The sequence below is a fragment of the Procambarus clarkii genome, chromosome 72, assembly GCF_040958095.1.
Source record: "Procambarus clarkii isolate CNS0578487 chromosome 72, FALCON_Pclarkii_2.0, whole genome shotgun sequence".
Taxonomy (NCBI): Eukaryota; Metazoa; Arthropoda; class Malacostraca; order Decapoda; family Cambaridae; genus Procambarus; species Procambarus clarkii.
In genome coordinates, this window is record NC_091221.1 from 11145929 (window position 1) to 11162439 (window position 16511).

General features: G+C 41.4%; 3 protein-coding genes across 12 annotated transcripts in view; 1 reads left to right on the top strand and 2 right to left on the bottom strand.

The window, feature by feature from the left end:
- Positions 1 to 4942, bottom strand: part of LOC123750735 (tRNA methyltransferase 61) — a 32537-nt gene extending 27595 nt beyond the window's left edge. For 8 of the 9 annotated variants that reach the window (XM_045732837.2, XM_069312500.1, XM_069312501.1 and 5 more), the window contains exons 1-2: positions 3048 to 4941; positions 1559 to 1666 (exon numbers count right to left, since the gene is read on the bottom strand). In XM_045732837.2, the coding sequence (XP_045588793.2) occupies positions 1559 to 1645 (87 nt within the window). In that variant the 5' untranslated portion in view covers positions 1646 to 1666; positions 3048 to 4941. Of the gene's footprint in view, positions 1 to 1558; positions 1667 to 3047 lie in introns of all 9 variants that reach the window. The other variant, XM_045732838.2, reaches the window with a different exon arrangement.
- Positions 4943 to 5454: 512 nt separating this feature from the next.
- On the bottom strand, positions 5455 to 6975 carry LOC123750734 (leukocyte receptor cluster member 9). The gene has a single exon (XM_045732836.2). It carries the CDS (start codon positions 6958 to 6960, stop codon positions 5521 to 5523), a length of 1440 nt encoding a protein of 479 aa, XP_045588792.1. The 5' UTR covers positions 6961 to 6975; the 3' UTR covers positions 5455 to 5520.
- Positions 6976 to 10749: 3774 nt separating this feature from the next.
- On the top strand, positions 10750 to 16139 carry LOC123750733 (uncharacterized). Of its 2 annotated transcripts, none has more exons than XM_045732833.2 (6): positions 10750 to 11120; positions 11606 to 11684; positions 12531 to 12724; positions 13483 to 13642; positions 13950 to 14068; positions 14569 to 16139. In XM_045732833.2, the coding sequence occupies exons 2-6, from the start codon at positions 11613 to 11615 to the stop codon at positions 15023 to 15025; spliced, it is 1002 nt and encodes a 333-aa protein (XP_045588789.1). In that variant the 5' UTR covers positions 10750 to 11120; positions 11606 to 11612; the 3' UTR covers positions 15026 to 16139. The 2 variants fall into 2 exon arrangements, with proteins under 2 accessions (XP_045588789.1, XP_045588791.1); XM_045732835.2 differs by having other exon boundaries at positions 11609 to 11684.
- The last annotated feature ends 372 nt before the right edge of the window (positions 16140 to 16511 follow it).

Below are 16511 nucleotides of genomic sequence, written 5' to 3' on the forward strand. Positions count from 1 at the left end.
GTCCTAGATATTAATGTTTTCTTGCCCGAAACGCATTGCGTAATAGTGGCTTTAGGCATTGTATGTACTAGCTCTATCTATATATCAATCCATTAATGTAACATCACTTGTATGTATATACCTTACCTGAATAAACATCTGAATCTGAATCTGAATCTGAACACTCCCGTCAGCCCTCTGATGGGAGTGTTTCCAGATGCCCCAGGGAAGGAAACCCTGACCACACATGGGCAGTACTTACAGAGTGCCCAGGGAAGTTGACCCTGAGCTCATGCAGTTCCAGTACACTAAGCTCCTGATCAATGCACTCTTGTGTAGAAGTCTAAAAAGGCAAAACACCACCAAAACAGAAAATCGTGGCCAGAGCAAACCAATGACCTCCCGGCACAAACATCAGTCAAGAAATGGGCTGGTTCTTAACCACCAACGATGGGAAAGATGGAGCTAACTAACGGAGAGCTGGTTGGATGAAGTTTTGGTTCATTTTCTTATTGGAGGAGTTCTTTTGATATTTTGAGGGTGTATTTAATTTTTTAACCTGCAGTAGTCTGTTTTGATTTGCCTACCTTTCTGGGTGCCATCCCTGGTCAATGGCAAGAAAATAAATTTAAATGTAAAGTGTTCATGAGCCATTGCTCCTTGCATCTCTGTGAGGAGGCCAGGTCCTGGCTCGTGGTCCTCATTAGGCATACAAGAACTCTTTGACTGATGACTCAATGTAGTGTGGTACTTGATCAGTAAGCTAGCTTCATGGAGTCGACAGGGCTCCCCATAGAAAATTGAACTTGGATATTGTTTTGGATAAATATAGTATAACTGAAGTCATCACAATAAATGAGTTCAGTACATGTGAGAATACAGGGGCCAGATTCACGAAGCAGTTATACAAGTACTTACTAACGTGTACATCTTTCCTCAATCTTTGACGGCTTTGGTTACATTTATTAAACAGTTTACAAGCATGAAAGCTTCCCAAGCAACTGTTGTTATTGTAATAAACAGCCTCCTGGTGCTTCGAAGCTCATTAACTATTTAATAATTGTAAAAAAAGCCGCCAAAGATTGAGAAAAGATGTACAGATTCATAAGTACTTGCATAACTGCTTCGTGAATCTGACCCCCAGTACTGTTATTACAGTACTATACAGTACAGTACTGTTATTACAGTATTGTGCAATACAGTACTCTTAAATTGTAGCCATGACTTATTTGATGCATCACGCTATTGTGATTTCTGTGTGTAAATATCAAAAGTTTTGTTAGATGACCACCAAAGAAAAGCCTAAGATTCTGTAATGGTTATCATGATATGTATCAGGAAAAATTCTCTGACTAACATGGACATCAAGAAAAAGATAAATAAACAAATTACAAAGATTTACAGCTTCCACAGGAAAAGTCAATTTGTAACATTAGTTCTGAAATTTGTTACAGGCCAACTGAAACACCACATTAAACTTATCAATGAAGAACAGTAATTAATATTATCAAATAAAAATATGCAAGGAACATGTCATTTATTCCATTGTAAGTAGAGACATGAAATGCGTATATCTTACCTCAAGAGCATAAATCTGTTGCACACCAATGTAGAGTATAACAGTGTCTCCTTCTTCTATCACTTCTTTACACTTGCTAAAGCTCATGATTACACCACAAATTCAAGCCTAAAAAATATGGAATATATTAATTCTTTGAAAAGTTCAGTACTGTATTACTGTGCTATGAAAACACTGAATAAAATTTCCCAGTTAATAAAATTTTTAATACAGTAAACCTGTATTGAAGTTTTCAGCTAAAATGAGAATATTAATTGGAATATTCTTTGCCACAAATTATTGGCAATATCTATATAATACTAAGCCTACAGTGTGGCACTTCATTAATAGTATTAGGCTATGCCCAGGAATTTTGAAGATATGAAAATATTATCTGGCCATAGTTAAAGTGACGAGCAAAACTCTTCCCACACCACCTACACAACAACAAGATTAGTATCATAAATTTCATGAGGCTATACATAAAAAGGAGCAAGCATCACTCCCTCCTATATTACCCCTTCCCCTGTGTTTTACCCATTTATATCAGATGGAAAGTTTATTCAAATTCCAACAAATGTTATTCAGAATTTAAATCCCCTGAAATGATAAAATCAACTAGAGCTCTGAGGTGACTTTAATAATAATAATAATAATAATAATAATTAACACACAAATCACAACAGCGTGACGCATCAAATGAACAAATCCACAAGGGCCGTGATAAGGGTCCTGTGGATTTGTTCAATAATATTTTATTCACAAGAAGGTACAATGGCTTGGTGAGATTACATAAGACTTGTATTTTTACATTCTTGCAAAGCCACTACTAACACGCATAGCGTTTCGGGGCAGGTCCTTAATCTAACATATCAGGTAAGATAAAAGGGTACATTGTAGCAAGCTTTTATATCAACAAATAACTATTGTACAATATAAGTTGACAGAGGTGATTACACTGGTAAGATATATATCTTAAGTACTTTGGTAGAAACTGAGGATGAAATTAGGTACTTTTTGGTTTTACTTTTGAATATTGGTTGGACAATTTTTTAATTCGTCAGGGAGTGAGTTCCAAAGATTGGGCCTTTTTATTTGCATGAAGTGTTTGCACAGATTTAGTCCAACTCTGGGGATATCAAAGATATTTATTTCTGGTGTGGTGCTCATGGGTTCTACTATGAAGGAAGTTTCAGATCAAGATTAGCATTTAAGAACAAGTTTTGTACATGTAGATAGCACAAGAGAATGTATAGTGTACGTTTAGCATGTTAAGGGACTTAAACAGAGGGGCTGTGTGTTATCTGAATACAGTTTGTTATAGTTCTGATAGCAGATTTATGCCGAGTGATGACGGGCTTGAGGTAGTTTGCAGTGGTTGAGCGCCATGCACAGATACCATATCAATGTAAAGTAAGTAAAATATGTAAGACAGGGATAGATTAGCGTGTAGTATGAGAGGAGACCAGAGTGGGGGAACATAATATCTGATTCTTGAAAGTATACCAACCGTTTTTGAAACTTTTTTAGCAGCAATGTGTCGTATGTGGGTGCTGAAGTTCAGTCTCTTGTCTATGTACAGGAACTTTCTCCGGTGTATCCCAACAAATGACTAGGTAACAACTATTATTCACAATTGACCATCACACCTACACCGTGTACAAGGGTGAATACCGGGTCTGGAGTACAAATGAGTGAATAGATGAGTACAAGCGAGGGAGTACAATAGTAGCCACCAGCCTCTTGTTGTTGTTCCGGAACACGCGGGGACGGCCCGGGCAACACTACCCTCACGGCGGACCACGGCCTCACGGCGGCCCTCTGGGACCCACTGTCTAACAGCGGCCCTCTGGGATCCACTGTCTAACGGCGGCCCTCTGGGATCCACTGTCCCACGGCGGCCCTCTGGGACCCACGGTGGCCCTCTGTCTAACAGCGGCCCTCTGGGATCCACTGTCCCACGGCGGCCCTCTGGGACCCACGGTGGCCCTCTGGGACCCACTGTCCCACGGCGGCCCTCTGGGACCCACGGTGGCCCTCTGGGACCCACTGTCTAACGGCGGCCCTCTGGGATCCACTGTCCAACAGCGGCCCTCTTGGATCCACTGTCCCACGGCGGCCCTCTGGGACCCACGGTGGCCCTCTGGGACCCACTGTCTCACGGCGGCCCCTTATATGAATTATCTGGTCTTGGTGTTAAAGGGAGATTATTGGGCTGGATAGGGGATTATCTTCACAAAAGGAAGGCTCAGGTGTGGTATCAAGGTTGTATGTCAGGTGTGAGATCCTTTGAACTCGGCACACCTCAGGAAGGAGTGTTGAGTCCTACCCTGTTTAATGTACTAATGAATAAGATAGCATCTGAAAGATACTCCAATGGGCTAACTCCGATCATATATGCCAATGATATTTTGTTTCAGGGCAAAGATATTTCTAAGGTTCAAACGGTGTTGGATAATTTCGGTAACCTGTGTCATCATATGGGACTGGTGGTTAATAAAGACAAAACTAAGTTTGAATGTGGAAGTCGGAGGCCCATTATATTGAAAATAAACGGTAAAAATATAGAGAGTTAATATATATAAATATTTAGGTATATATATTGGATATACACATGAGAGTTTGGAAGCCTCGTCACGGCCCTTGTGGATTTGTTCATTTGATGCATCACGCTATTGTGATTTCTGTGTGTAATATACACTGATGGTTCCTTACACCCTCCCACAGGTGCTGTTGGAAGTGCAGTTGTCCTTAAAATGGGTGATGGCTTGTATTTTGAGTGGAGAGTTCGTATAGACAACTAGATAAATGTGTAAATATTTAATTCAAAATAATCTGCCAGAAATTTTAGCCAAATATCTCCAGTTTGCTAACTGTAGATGGCGTAATGCTGTATGTAAAAGAAGACTTATAAAGCAATGATGAATTAAGAAGAATGGGATGCTCAGAATATGTATGATGCAATAAAGTAGCTGAAAATGATAGCAAACTGACACTGAGGTTATGCTCCAGGGCAGACACAGCAACAGCAGAGGACGTTACTCATCTGCATAATGTGATCAATGCAGAAGCGGAAACTCAAGCCCTTATAATGGGAGACTTTAATCACGTGATAATAGATTGGGCGAATTTAACATAAGGAGAACAAATTTTTGACCTAGTGCAGGACTCCTTTCTCATACAGCATGTGATAGAGCCCACCCGAATTAAATTTATTTCTTTATTATGCACCCCATACCCATCCCGTGGACGGTGGTGTAAAGGATTACAGAAACACATAATCGGCTCAGGAACTGAACCCTCTAGTTCGTTTAGCTAAGCAAATAACAAACCTGAAGGAATAGCATTCTACATCTTGTACTAACATCAGAAGAGGGCATGGTGGTGGGGTGGGGGGGGGGGGGGGGAAGAAATAGCCTAAGCTATTCTATCCCTTTGAGATGTATTTCTTTCTCGTCTCAATAAACATACTTGAACTTGATGGCATGGTTAATCAAATACAAGTAGAGGAAGGGAAGGTAATTATCTGGAGAAAGCGAACAGCCATTACTACTATATATCACTTGGAAGGGATCAGGATAAGGATTTGGATTGGGACGGGGGGTGAAAGAAGGAATGAATGGTGCCCAACTACTTGGACAGTCGGGGATTGAACGCCGACCTGCATGAAGCGAGACCGTCACTCTTTAAGGACAAGAATAAATTTTAATAAAAAATATTTTTAATTGATAGTGCAGTTTTTGTATAATATAAAACTAATATATAATATAAGTTTAATTTCAAGAAATCATTGCGATGAAACAGATTATAGATGTGATGGTTTGGTGTGCAATTAACAGGTTTACTGCAGTTTTATCATCAGTGGTGCTGGTGAAGATAACATAGTGTGCTTATCACTGATAACTGAGTGGGATTAAATATGTGTGTGTGTGTGTGTGTGTGTGTGTGTGTGTGTTCGCGCGCGCGAGCGCTTTCGCATTAAATTAAAATTCAATTCTCTGACAAGTGACATAAAAGCCATCAGGACTTCGTACGTCATCAATAACACATAAATGAATATTATTTATCTCGATTGTGCCAAAGTCATAGTCCAGGTAATCACTATAGAGGACGGAGTTGATGTATTTAGATCGACGTTCTCTAGCTGTTGGTCTATTGACCTTGAGTAAGGTCATGTGAGGGACGAAGTCAAAGTTATTGGTGACCGTGATGCCGTCGACGTGGCGTAGAGCCTCGTACAGCATGTCCACGATGGTAGTGAAGGAGGAAGGCACTTTTAGCTTGATGTACAGCACCCTGGCACCGAATGTCGACAATCCTTGAGCTCTGATCACACGTTCAGGATTCTCCTCACTTTCCGGTGTTGGTCCGAAGAGATCCTTGACTTTGTCCTGTAAACTCCGTAAGATGTTGATGGCATGAGTCATGGCCTCCGGAGTCTCCAGTTTGACCATAGCCAGAGTGACGTGCAGAAGTTCGCTGGGCATGGTGCAGCTGCGGAGGACAGGTTCCTCCTGCACAACGTGCTCCTGCACCTCCAGGGACGCTCGCCTTACTTCATCGTTGGTAATGCGAATACAGAAAAAGTGTGTGGCGCGGAGAATCTCTGGTTTCTCCCCAGTACAAACTCTAGATATTAATCCTGTCCCTGAAGTCGACTCTCCAGTCATTATAACAAGGTCATCATCAGAGTCATCGTCAGGATCGAAAGTCAGAGTTTTTCTCTCAATTTCTGCATCAATTTCTTGAGTAATATGTTGAATAGTGATGGCGTTACCTGCACTCCCAAACACATGATCGAGCCGTTCATTTTTGTCCCAAACTTTGGTACCTTTGTACTTATAATACTGGATACGATGTTGTGGCACGGCCAGCTGATCCAGGTCCACCATCGACAAGTGTTCCCAGGAAAACGATGTGAAAGGCTTTTCCACAACGCCACTGAACCTGTCCAAGTATCCAACTGTGAAGTATTCCTTTCTTAGCTCTGGGTCCCACTGGATCCTCTTCCTCACGTCCCCGGCTGTCTTTAGGGAAGGTTTCTTTTGGTCTATCTCGTCTTCTGGAGGCGGTTTTCTGTGTGGTGTTCTATTTTGGTTCTTGGTATCCTTCAGGTTAGCGTCTGGTATTATAACGTTAAGAGGGTGCAAGTTGAAGCAATTATCGCCAAATCTACATTTTCCTTCTAAATAATACGAGCAGACGGTCTTCGTAACTGGTGTACAATGGTCTGTGGTGTCACTCTCCATGTTTGCAGGCCCATATGGCGTAAACGCCTCTCCAGAGTCGTCTAATGACATCCTGCTTGAGTGAACTGTAATTCCTGTGGATTCAGCACTCTCCAGGACGATCACAACCACACGCGAGGTGTGGTACGATGAGGAGTTGTCCTCGTACTGGTTGTGGCAAGTGATAACGCGCATACCTTTATACGATCCAGTGTCGCTTGAGTTAACATTGTGCAATCCTCACTCATGCAACTACATGCAATGGCTCAAGGTGTTGGTCATGTTATTTCCATTTCTTTTTTTACGCAACAGATAACCTCTTTACTCAAAAGAATATTTAGGCATGAATGGTAAATATAATTTTAGTATTAATAATGTAAAAGTGTGAACAAAATCAATGCATTCTAAGAGAACGGCGAAAGAAAAAATGATAGTCATGGGAAACTTAACTATTATTTGAGTCATTATTGCACCACATTGTGAATTGTCTGTTAACATTCAAATTAATGCATTATTTTCATACGCCAAAGAATATTTACAAATTCTTAAAACAGAGCCATGTGGAAGCAGTCATGTAGGCTGCCAAATTAACTTCGTAACAAAAATAACAATCTACACACATTTAACAGATTGCGTCATGTTACACACGCTCAATATACACACAAATATGCTAAAATTTTAGCATATTTTATTTATTTATTTATATACAAGGAAGTACAAGGAGGTTGTGAGAGTACACATGTTGGCGACTGAGTACATTCTTGCAAAAATAGTCACAAAAGTATAGTTGGGTTCGAATGACAATCAGGACTCACGGATTCGAATCTCAAGAGGTACAGAAATGGTTGGACACGTTTCCTTTCACCTAATGTCTCTGTCTACCTAGCAGTAAATAGGTACACAGGAGTTAGAGTGATGGTCAGTAGTTTGACCTTGTGGGTGACCCCTATATAAGCATAAAGTACATATATTCACAGGTTGCCTGTCCCGGACAACATGAATTAAAACCACCAACACAAGTTCAAGTTCAAGTTCAAGTATGTTTATTGAGATAAGCAATAAATACATCTCAAAGGGATAGAGTAGCTTAGGCTATTTCTACCCCCCTCTACTTCAAGTCCCTCAAGGGGCGCACAAATTCAGCGAGTACAAATAGACATATAACAGTACAAAAATCCCATTTAACATTGCATACAGCAAGTACAGCATATAATTGTTACATTCTTGGGGCAAAATTCTTGTAGCTCCTAAGTATACTGTCTATTATACCATTATCACACATCCAAACAATTTGATGTGGTACACTATTTATTTCCTTATTTCTATATTTTTCAGTAAGGTGACACTCTAATACATAATGTTCTAAGGTGTGGGCGGCCGGCATACTACATAATTTACACTCCTTATCTTTTTCACTGACATCAACACCGTATTGCCAGATATATTTATATCCTAATCGTAATCTCATGTAAATTGAATCCTTCCACCAACACGCACAGCGTTTCGGGTAGGTCCTAAGCCTAAACAAAGAATTTGCAGTAAATTCAAAACTAGAAGAAGGAATAGTCAATAGTCAATAACAGATATATGTAATGATATAGGGACATAGAATTTGAATTCATATAACATGCCCGAAACGCTTTGCGTAATAGTGGCTTTAGGCATTGTATGTACTAGCTCTACCTATAAGTCAACCAATCCTTGTAAAAATTTATTGTATGTATGTACCTTACCTAAATAAACATTTTATTTTTTATTTTATATTAATAACTACATCAGAAAAGAGTGGCGATAACATACATTATACTAATGAAGTTACATTTGTAGTTAGTAAAATACTAGGTGATTACGTGATTAGTAAAATACTAGTTTAAGAGAAAACTAAGTACTACATAATATAACCTACCTTACCTCCTAAAATGTCTACCCATGTCTTGCTATTTTCAAACAATACTGTTTGTTGACCAACTTGTATAACTGCTGATTTCCACCATGTTTTTTTCTTTTCCCTTTCTCAACTCAATTTATACTTTGATCTCAATTAGTATTAAGTTTTAATCTAAGTTTTTTTCCCACACCTTGCCCGGAACGCTGTGCGTATTAGTGGCTTAAGGCATTGTATGTACTTGCTCTTTCTATAAATCCAACATTATATTTGTAACTCATCTTGTATGTATGTACTTTTACCTGAATAAACATTTGATTTGATGTGTGGTGAGTTAGTAGCACAAAATAGTGTGTGAGTTGCACAAGGTGAGATACTAGGGAGATTAGGAACATAATTGTTCTAGTTCTGATTAGAGAATAGATTGGAAAATTAGTTAATGTCTGTCTGTCGGAGGCCAGACGATTGGGTCTAGCCTCGCCCAAATTTGCAGGGAGAATGGTCTGGGTTACGGAACAGACATAGGCTGGTCTAGTTAGGCCGAAGTTAAATGCTTTAGGGGTAGAAATTGCCTAAGCTACTCTATCCCTTTGAGATGTATTTCTTTCTTGTCTCAATAAACATACTTGAACTTGAACTTGAAGAAGAGAACAGCCATTTGAGAGAGACATACAGAGAGCCCAAGAGACCAAAGAGCAAGAGCTCAACCCCCCGCAAGCCCAAATAGGTGAGTATACAGTTATTTCAGGGCTTCTTGAAATGGGAAGAATGGGAGGGGGGTCAGAGGGGGAGGACCGAGAGGGTCAAGATGTCGAAGGGAGAGAACAATAATACGAGAAACAGGAAGGTGAACCGCCATGCGACCTCAGATACAACAGACAACAGAACATTACTGGTCCCTACTACTAAAGTAGTCTACAGGAGCTGCTCCATGGCTCACAACATGGAGTAGAGGCTCCTGAAAAACATTATTTATATAAATGAGACCCCTACAATATTGAACCCTACCAGCCACAATATTGAACTAATAATATTTTAGGTACCTTGAAGGGAAAACTCTTAACGTGTATGGCACTTTTTATTTAAATTCATTTAAGTAGTTTATAGTAATTATTATTATTATTAAAACTTTATAAGTATGTATAACTAATTTATGAGAAGTTACTCATTATAACTTAATTGACTTAATAATTATCACTTTCCTCCCCGGCGGACACAAGATTGTGTCCGCCGGGGATCACTTGAAAATCTGCAGGAGACATATTTTTATGTCTGACGAACAAATATTTCTATAAAACTCAATTCTTATCCGATCGACTTGGGGATAGTATGAACATATTTGCCATTAAATTTACGTTTTCTCTAATAGCCACATAGCCTATTTGAGAGAACGGCATTGTCTTGTATTTTCGTGGTAAAACTATTGTATTGTTGACACGACGAGAGTAATCGACGAAGTTTCTTTATTGGTGCCGGTCTAACGCATTCTTGTGTGACATTTTATACATAAGTTCTTCTAGAACATTCTATTGCAAACACATTGGTATAAAAATAAAATACGTACATAGAAAATTAAGGTCAGAACAGTGAAAAGAGTATACACTTTTCAATACTGGTTTCACCAATGTGTGGTAACGGGTACCGCCCACTTTCCATACTCTTGCGGGTAGGCCGCGATCATGATTCTACATTTATATGCATATTTTCGTGTGGGGAATTTTATTGCAATCTCAGTGATACCAAATTTAATGCTATAGGACAAGTGTGGAGTTGACAAACCTGAAAAGAATGAAAACATCTCGTCGCTGTTTGGAGCTCATGGCTAGTGATCCACGTAGTTTCTTTATTTGGTGGTGGTTTAAATCACGGTTTGGTGACATTTTATACATATATTCTTCTAGAACATTATATTGCAAACACATTGGTACAAAAATGAAATATGTACATTAAAAATTAAGGTCAGCAGAGTGAAAAGAGTATACACTTTTCCGTGTTGCCGCTCGATAGCCTGAAAGGCTGATTCCACTTCAAGCAAGTTTTGGTCTTGTTTGTGGAGAGCGCTAAAGTGTTTTAGATCATTTTAGCACGGAAGTTAACTAAGTCACAGTACTAGTCTATCCTAGTTGCAATTGATTCATGAGTGATGCAGTTATTCAATTAAATTGAGTGTAATTCAATTATTCAAAATATATAAACATTTATTGTTTTATTCGGTCCATCCTTTATCAATTTTACATATTATAAGTAATTAAAATTAAATCACACTTATGAATACATAAGAATATAATAAACAAAATTCTTAATCAACATAAAAAGCAATACCTGTATCGTATTTTTATATATGTGGGAGCTGTACCTTTTGGTAGTCACGTGACTGTCGCCATAGCAACGCTGGGAGTGAGGGACGCTACCGCCCAGCTGACGCGCCTAACATCTAACCTGCCTGTACTGACCCTTTTAAACCTTCAAGGTGAGTCTGTTGTAGTTTATTGTCTATATGTTGACAATAAGAGGAGGACGGCAATTCGTTAAATATTGTCCAAATTCACCAGAAAATGTTTAATATAAATCCGTAGTTATTAAATAAGGATTGTTAAGTTGAGGCTTCTGCGTGCTGGGGGACTAAATATTGCTGAGAGCTGTGTTGTTTGTGTTAATGTTTTAAACTTAGGTGTAGACCCCCAGGTCCCTAATCTAACATATCAGGTAAGATGAAAGGGTACATTGTAGCAAGGTATTTATATCAACAAATAGCTATAATCTAATTTATAAATTATAAATCATATGAAATTGTTACGACGAATTAATACATTAAGATGCACTTCAATATTGGATAAATTAACCGTGTGCATTAACTTTGAGTCCGGCGGAGGCCTCCTCCCCTTACCGCCAAGTCCTAACATGACCAAAGATGACCCTCCAGTGTCCCACATGACCTGAGAAGACTTCCTCCAGCAGGACAATGTTGACCCGGCGAGAGGCGGTGATCGAGGAGCCGTTCAGAGCCCGGCGCTACCGGGACCACAGACGCAAGGTGGGTCTGGTGCCCATGCGGGGTATGTTAGGGACGGCAGGGGAGGGATGACAGGGTAGGGACGGCAGGGGTAGGGACGGCAGGGTAGGGACGGAAGGGAGGGACGGCAGGGGTAGGGACGGCAGGGTAGGGACGACCAGGACAACATGCTACCTTACGGGCTCACCATAGCCCGTGCTACATGGACATTTCCTTCTGAGTAGCTAAATCTAAAACAACAAACAACAACAGGTAGGGTAGGGATGATAGGGAAAGGGGATAGGGAGACGAGAAACAGGGACAGACTCGGACACAGCCGGATACCCCTTGCTAGTAAAGAAATAATTTACACTTTAATATCAACTCTGGATGGCATGCAAGAACCCTTCATCACGACTTTCAATATTTCTCAATATTATGAAGAATTATCTATTATCTTCTATAAGTTCTTCTATAAGAACTATTATCTTCTGAGAGAAAGAGATAGGGAGAGAGAGAATTATAGGTCTGACTGGAAAGTCGTTTATATAGTTTTAGAAGACCATAAAGCCAACTGGGTTTAGATCCGGTTGCATAAAGGTCATTATAAACTTTATCACCTGTATGACTTTCAAGAGGTCAAAGAAACCTATATAATTTGTCTTCAAGCCTTATAAATAACTTTACATGACTGACGTGTAATAAGTATGGCTGTGAGGGTTTGAAGTGTAAGCCAGCGGACGGGCTGTTGTTGTTAAAGATTTAGCTACTCGGAACAAGTTCCAAGTAGCACGGGCTATGGTGAGCCCGTAGTGAACTTACCTAGCACAGGAGCGGTGCTGGGGGACGGGCGCCAGTACCTACATATATAACACATCTCTACTGCAGGTGAGGGGCGCCTTGCCAAGGATCGACGCCGGGCCGCCGAGGGAGTACCCCCACCTGGTCCTCAAGCTGAAGAAGCTGCGGCTCGAGCTAGACCGTCAGGGCAAGATCTGTCAGGACAACATCAAGCTCGTCCACCGCATGGCCATCATCATGAGGACAAAGAGACTGGACAACATCAATATGGCTCCCAGAGGGTAAGCTAAGGTGTGAGGCACGCACATATGATGGGGGTGTGAGGCTCACATGGGTCGAGGACCACATGTAGTGGGCAAAGGCTTGGCTTGGTAATCTGTCGGGGGTTCCAGGACTGACTGCTCGGAGAAAGAACAAGCTGGAGGCACTCAGGCTGCGTGAAGCTTTCACGAGAAGGGTTGGTATAGGTTGGTAGGAGAGAGAAGGTTAGTAGGTATGTTAATGGTAGACGCACCACCCACACGTCCGGAGGCTAACCATAGCCCGGGCTACTTGCCCCGCTCCTGTGCCAGGTAAGTTACGGGCTCGCCATAGCCCGTGCTACTTGGAACTTGTTCCGAGTAGCTGAATCTATAACAACAACCACCCACACGTCTGTCTAGTGGTCGATTGTATTCACCTAGTTGTGCTTGTGGGGGTTGAGCTCTGCTCTTTCGGCCCGCCTCTCAACTGTCAATCACTCAACTGTTACTAACTACTAAGTAATTTTTTTCACACACACCGCCAGGAAGCAGCCCATAACAGTTGTCTAACTCCCAGGTACCTATTTACTGCTAGGTAACAGAGGGCATCAGGGTGAAAGAAACTCTGCCCATCTGTTTCCGCCGGCGCCGAGATCAAACCCGGACCCTAGGATTACGAATCCTTAGCGCTGTCCACTCAGCCACAGGCCCCTAACTACTTAAATAGAACTACTGTTATAGTTCCCAGGTGTCTGTTTAGTGTTAGACTGTTGCAACACCCACACCTTTGTTGTCAGACCATTCGAGCCTCGACCTCGGACGTCAACCCGACGGAGCGCAGTAACTGGAGTCCCCGTGGAGGAGGACAGATGGGCCCAGGGCGGGTCTTTCCTGGAGCAGGTCACCTCAGAAGTGGAGCGCCACCTCAAACCTTCCCCGCCCGGCAAGCTCATCCAGGTGTGTACAATGCCCCTCATCCGGATCATGTACAGTGCCCTTCATTACTTCAAGCTCACACAGGTGGATACAGTGCCCTTCATTACTATATCAGTTAAACCAGGGGAGTACAGTGTTCCTCATTACAACAGGAAGTTCATCCACAATTGTGCATTGTCCCTCATCATATTAGCGACCAAGATGATTCCAAAATGCAACCTTTGTGCCTGTATATTGTAATTGTTATTGTAATGGCTGATGGAGCTACTGTTCCACGATGAAATTCACTTGTGGGACAAGCCTATAATACTTTGTAACATGTTCTCAGCACCGAGCCCCGGCTGGTCTGTGTAGGGTGCCCCGGGTAGGGCCTCCGCCATCACCCAGGACCCCTGCCCGTCGGAGTCATCTTGTGCCCACCATCACCCTACCCCTAACCAGCCCCAGGTAGTGTAATGCCTATTCAAATTTTTATAAACTAGCTGTGGCACAGCACAGCCTAGCATCATTTTCAATTGAGCGTTTACCATTGTATGATATATTAGACACATTGGATGACACAATAGAGCATGCATGTCCTAATTATGACACTATAAAACATGGAGCATTTCGTGTCTTGAATTAATAATAATAATAATTTATTCAGGTAAAAGTACATGCATACAAAATGAGTTACAAACAGAATGTTGGATTTCTAGATAGAGGTGATAGAGGTAGTTTATTCTTTGCCTAAAGCCACGCAGACGCACAGCGTTTCGGGCAAGATGTAGGCAAAACTTAAAAAACTAATTGAGATCAAAAGCATGAATTGAACTTTGAAACAAATAACAGTAATTACATGTTGAATGGAACAGAAATTGCAACAGAAGTAATTTTAACTAAATAAACAGACGTAGTACAATTTTCTTTAAGATTAAGTTGAGTGTAACATCTCACCCCGTCGGCAGGTCACGCAGGAGCCCGTCGCCCACCACTGCCTCAGAGAGGTCCTCGGCCAGATGTCGTCGCGGCCGAGAGACGACCAGACTGTTGCCCATGACCGGCACCGCCCGTCGCCCCAGCATCACCGCCTCTCTTCCCTCCCCACACGACGACAACTCCAGCTCGGCCGCTGACGAGGGCGACTTCGAGGAAAATGAAGAAAGCGAACACGCAGAGGACAGTCAAGAAGCCGACGAGCAGACTGAAAATACGGAAGAGGAGAACGAAGAAGCAGATGACAAAACAGACGAAGAAAATGAGAGCTCATCAAAGGATGATTATCACAATAACAGTGAGAGTGAAGGCAAAACAGGTAGTGTTAAGGAGGAAACTGATAGTGACGACCGAGTCTCCGCCATCCTCCTGCACCATCACCCGAACATCACCATCGACGAGCCTAGTGACGACGAGTTTTATACTTAGGCGTCAAGCTCAACTGTCTTATGGTATATCAGGTATAGCTTTCACCCAAATGCCGAACCATTCTCTTCTACTTGTTGGTGAAACACACGGGAGACATTTCCCGTCATGCAGGGTGCAGTCGCACCTCCATAGATCTCCAGTATCAGCTCTTGATACTAGTAATGGCTCAAAAGGGCCGCCACTTACGGGCTATTCATGCCCGTGCCACCTTTTAGGTGGCTTAATCTTTATCAATCTGGTGAAACAACCGATGACGGAATATGTATTGTTGGCCCATTAGTGATGTACACGTTTTACGAAGCAAAATAACTTTTTCCTTTAACATTTATTATAATTTTTATTTATTTATTATGCATCCTATACCCATCTGGGGGCGATGGTGGAAAGGGTAAGAGGCACATAATGGGTTCAGGAACTCGACCCCATAGTTTGTTTAGCTAAGCAATTGATGGCAACGAATTACACTCATAATATGATCGGACATTTGTCATATTTTTAGAGTATCTCTCTCGTAATATACATACTATTACGTACTGACTATGAGGGCTCCGCGTCAATGGTCAGCTGCGGTCAGAAGGTTGGGGACTCCCACCACAATGTTACTGTATTACAATGTTAATTTACCCAGGGTAGCACTTTCACCAATGTAATTCCTCATTTTTACTTACCCTCTGGAAGTTACACATTATTAAATGTAGTAGGCATCCATCAGTCTCAGGAGACTACGGACTTGCGCACTGGCGTCGGCCTCTGGTCTGGAGTGGCCTCACCAGGGCGCAAAGCCAGGGTAGGTTGATTCGCAGAAGCTGTTACCCAGGCAGCAGGTCCCCCCCCCCTCTCCACGGCGCTGAAAGTCTCCAATGGAAAGGCTTACATACAAATGTAACAAGGGTACATTATTAAATGTACCCTTGTTACATTACCAAGTTTAATATACTGTACAAGGGTAATCTCACGATGATAAACTGCCATTTTAATTCAACAAGTTACAGTGCATTGTCAACTTACAACGTTAATGTTATCGAGTCATTTTACCCAGGGTACCTGTGTTAATTATTATACATTTAAATTTATATAATTTTTAATTGAATTTACTAATAAACATTTTTCGTCATAGTGTGTTTGAATCAACGAGACGAAAATTGGGGTGTAATTAGGTCTTGATATCATTATTCGTATAAATTATATAACCTGAAAAAACGAATATAAGTGCAAACCACTTTTTAACTAGTTTAGTTTATTATGCACCTCATACCTATCCAAAGGGTTACAGAGGCACATAATGGGCTCAGGGACTGAACTGCAACATTCATTTAGCCAAGTTACAAAATTCAAGGCACATCGTCACACAAACAATACTTGAAAAAACGTTGTGGGGCGTCGATGACTGAGACAGCGTCATGCGTCACGTCTCGGGGTTTGCCTTGATAGCCTAATGCCGACACGTAAAATTATCATGTTAAATCGTTTACATTAAAGGTTAATA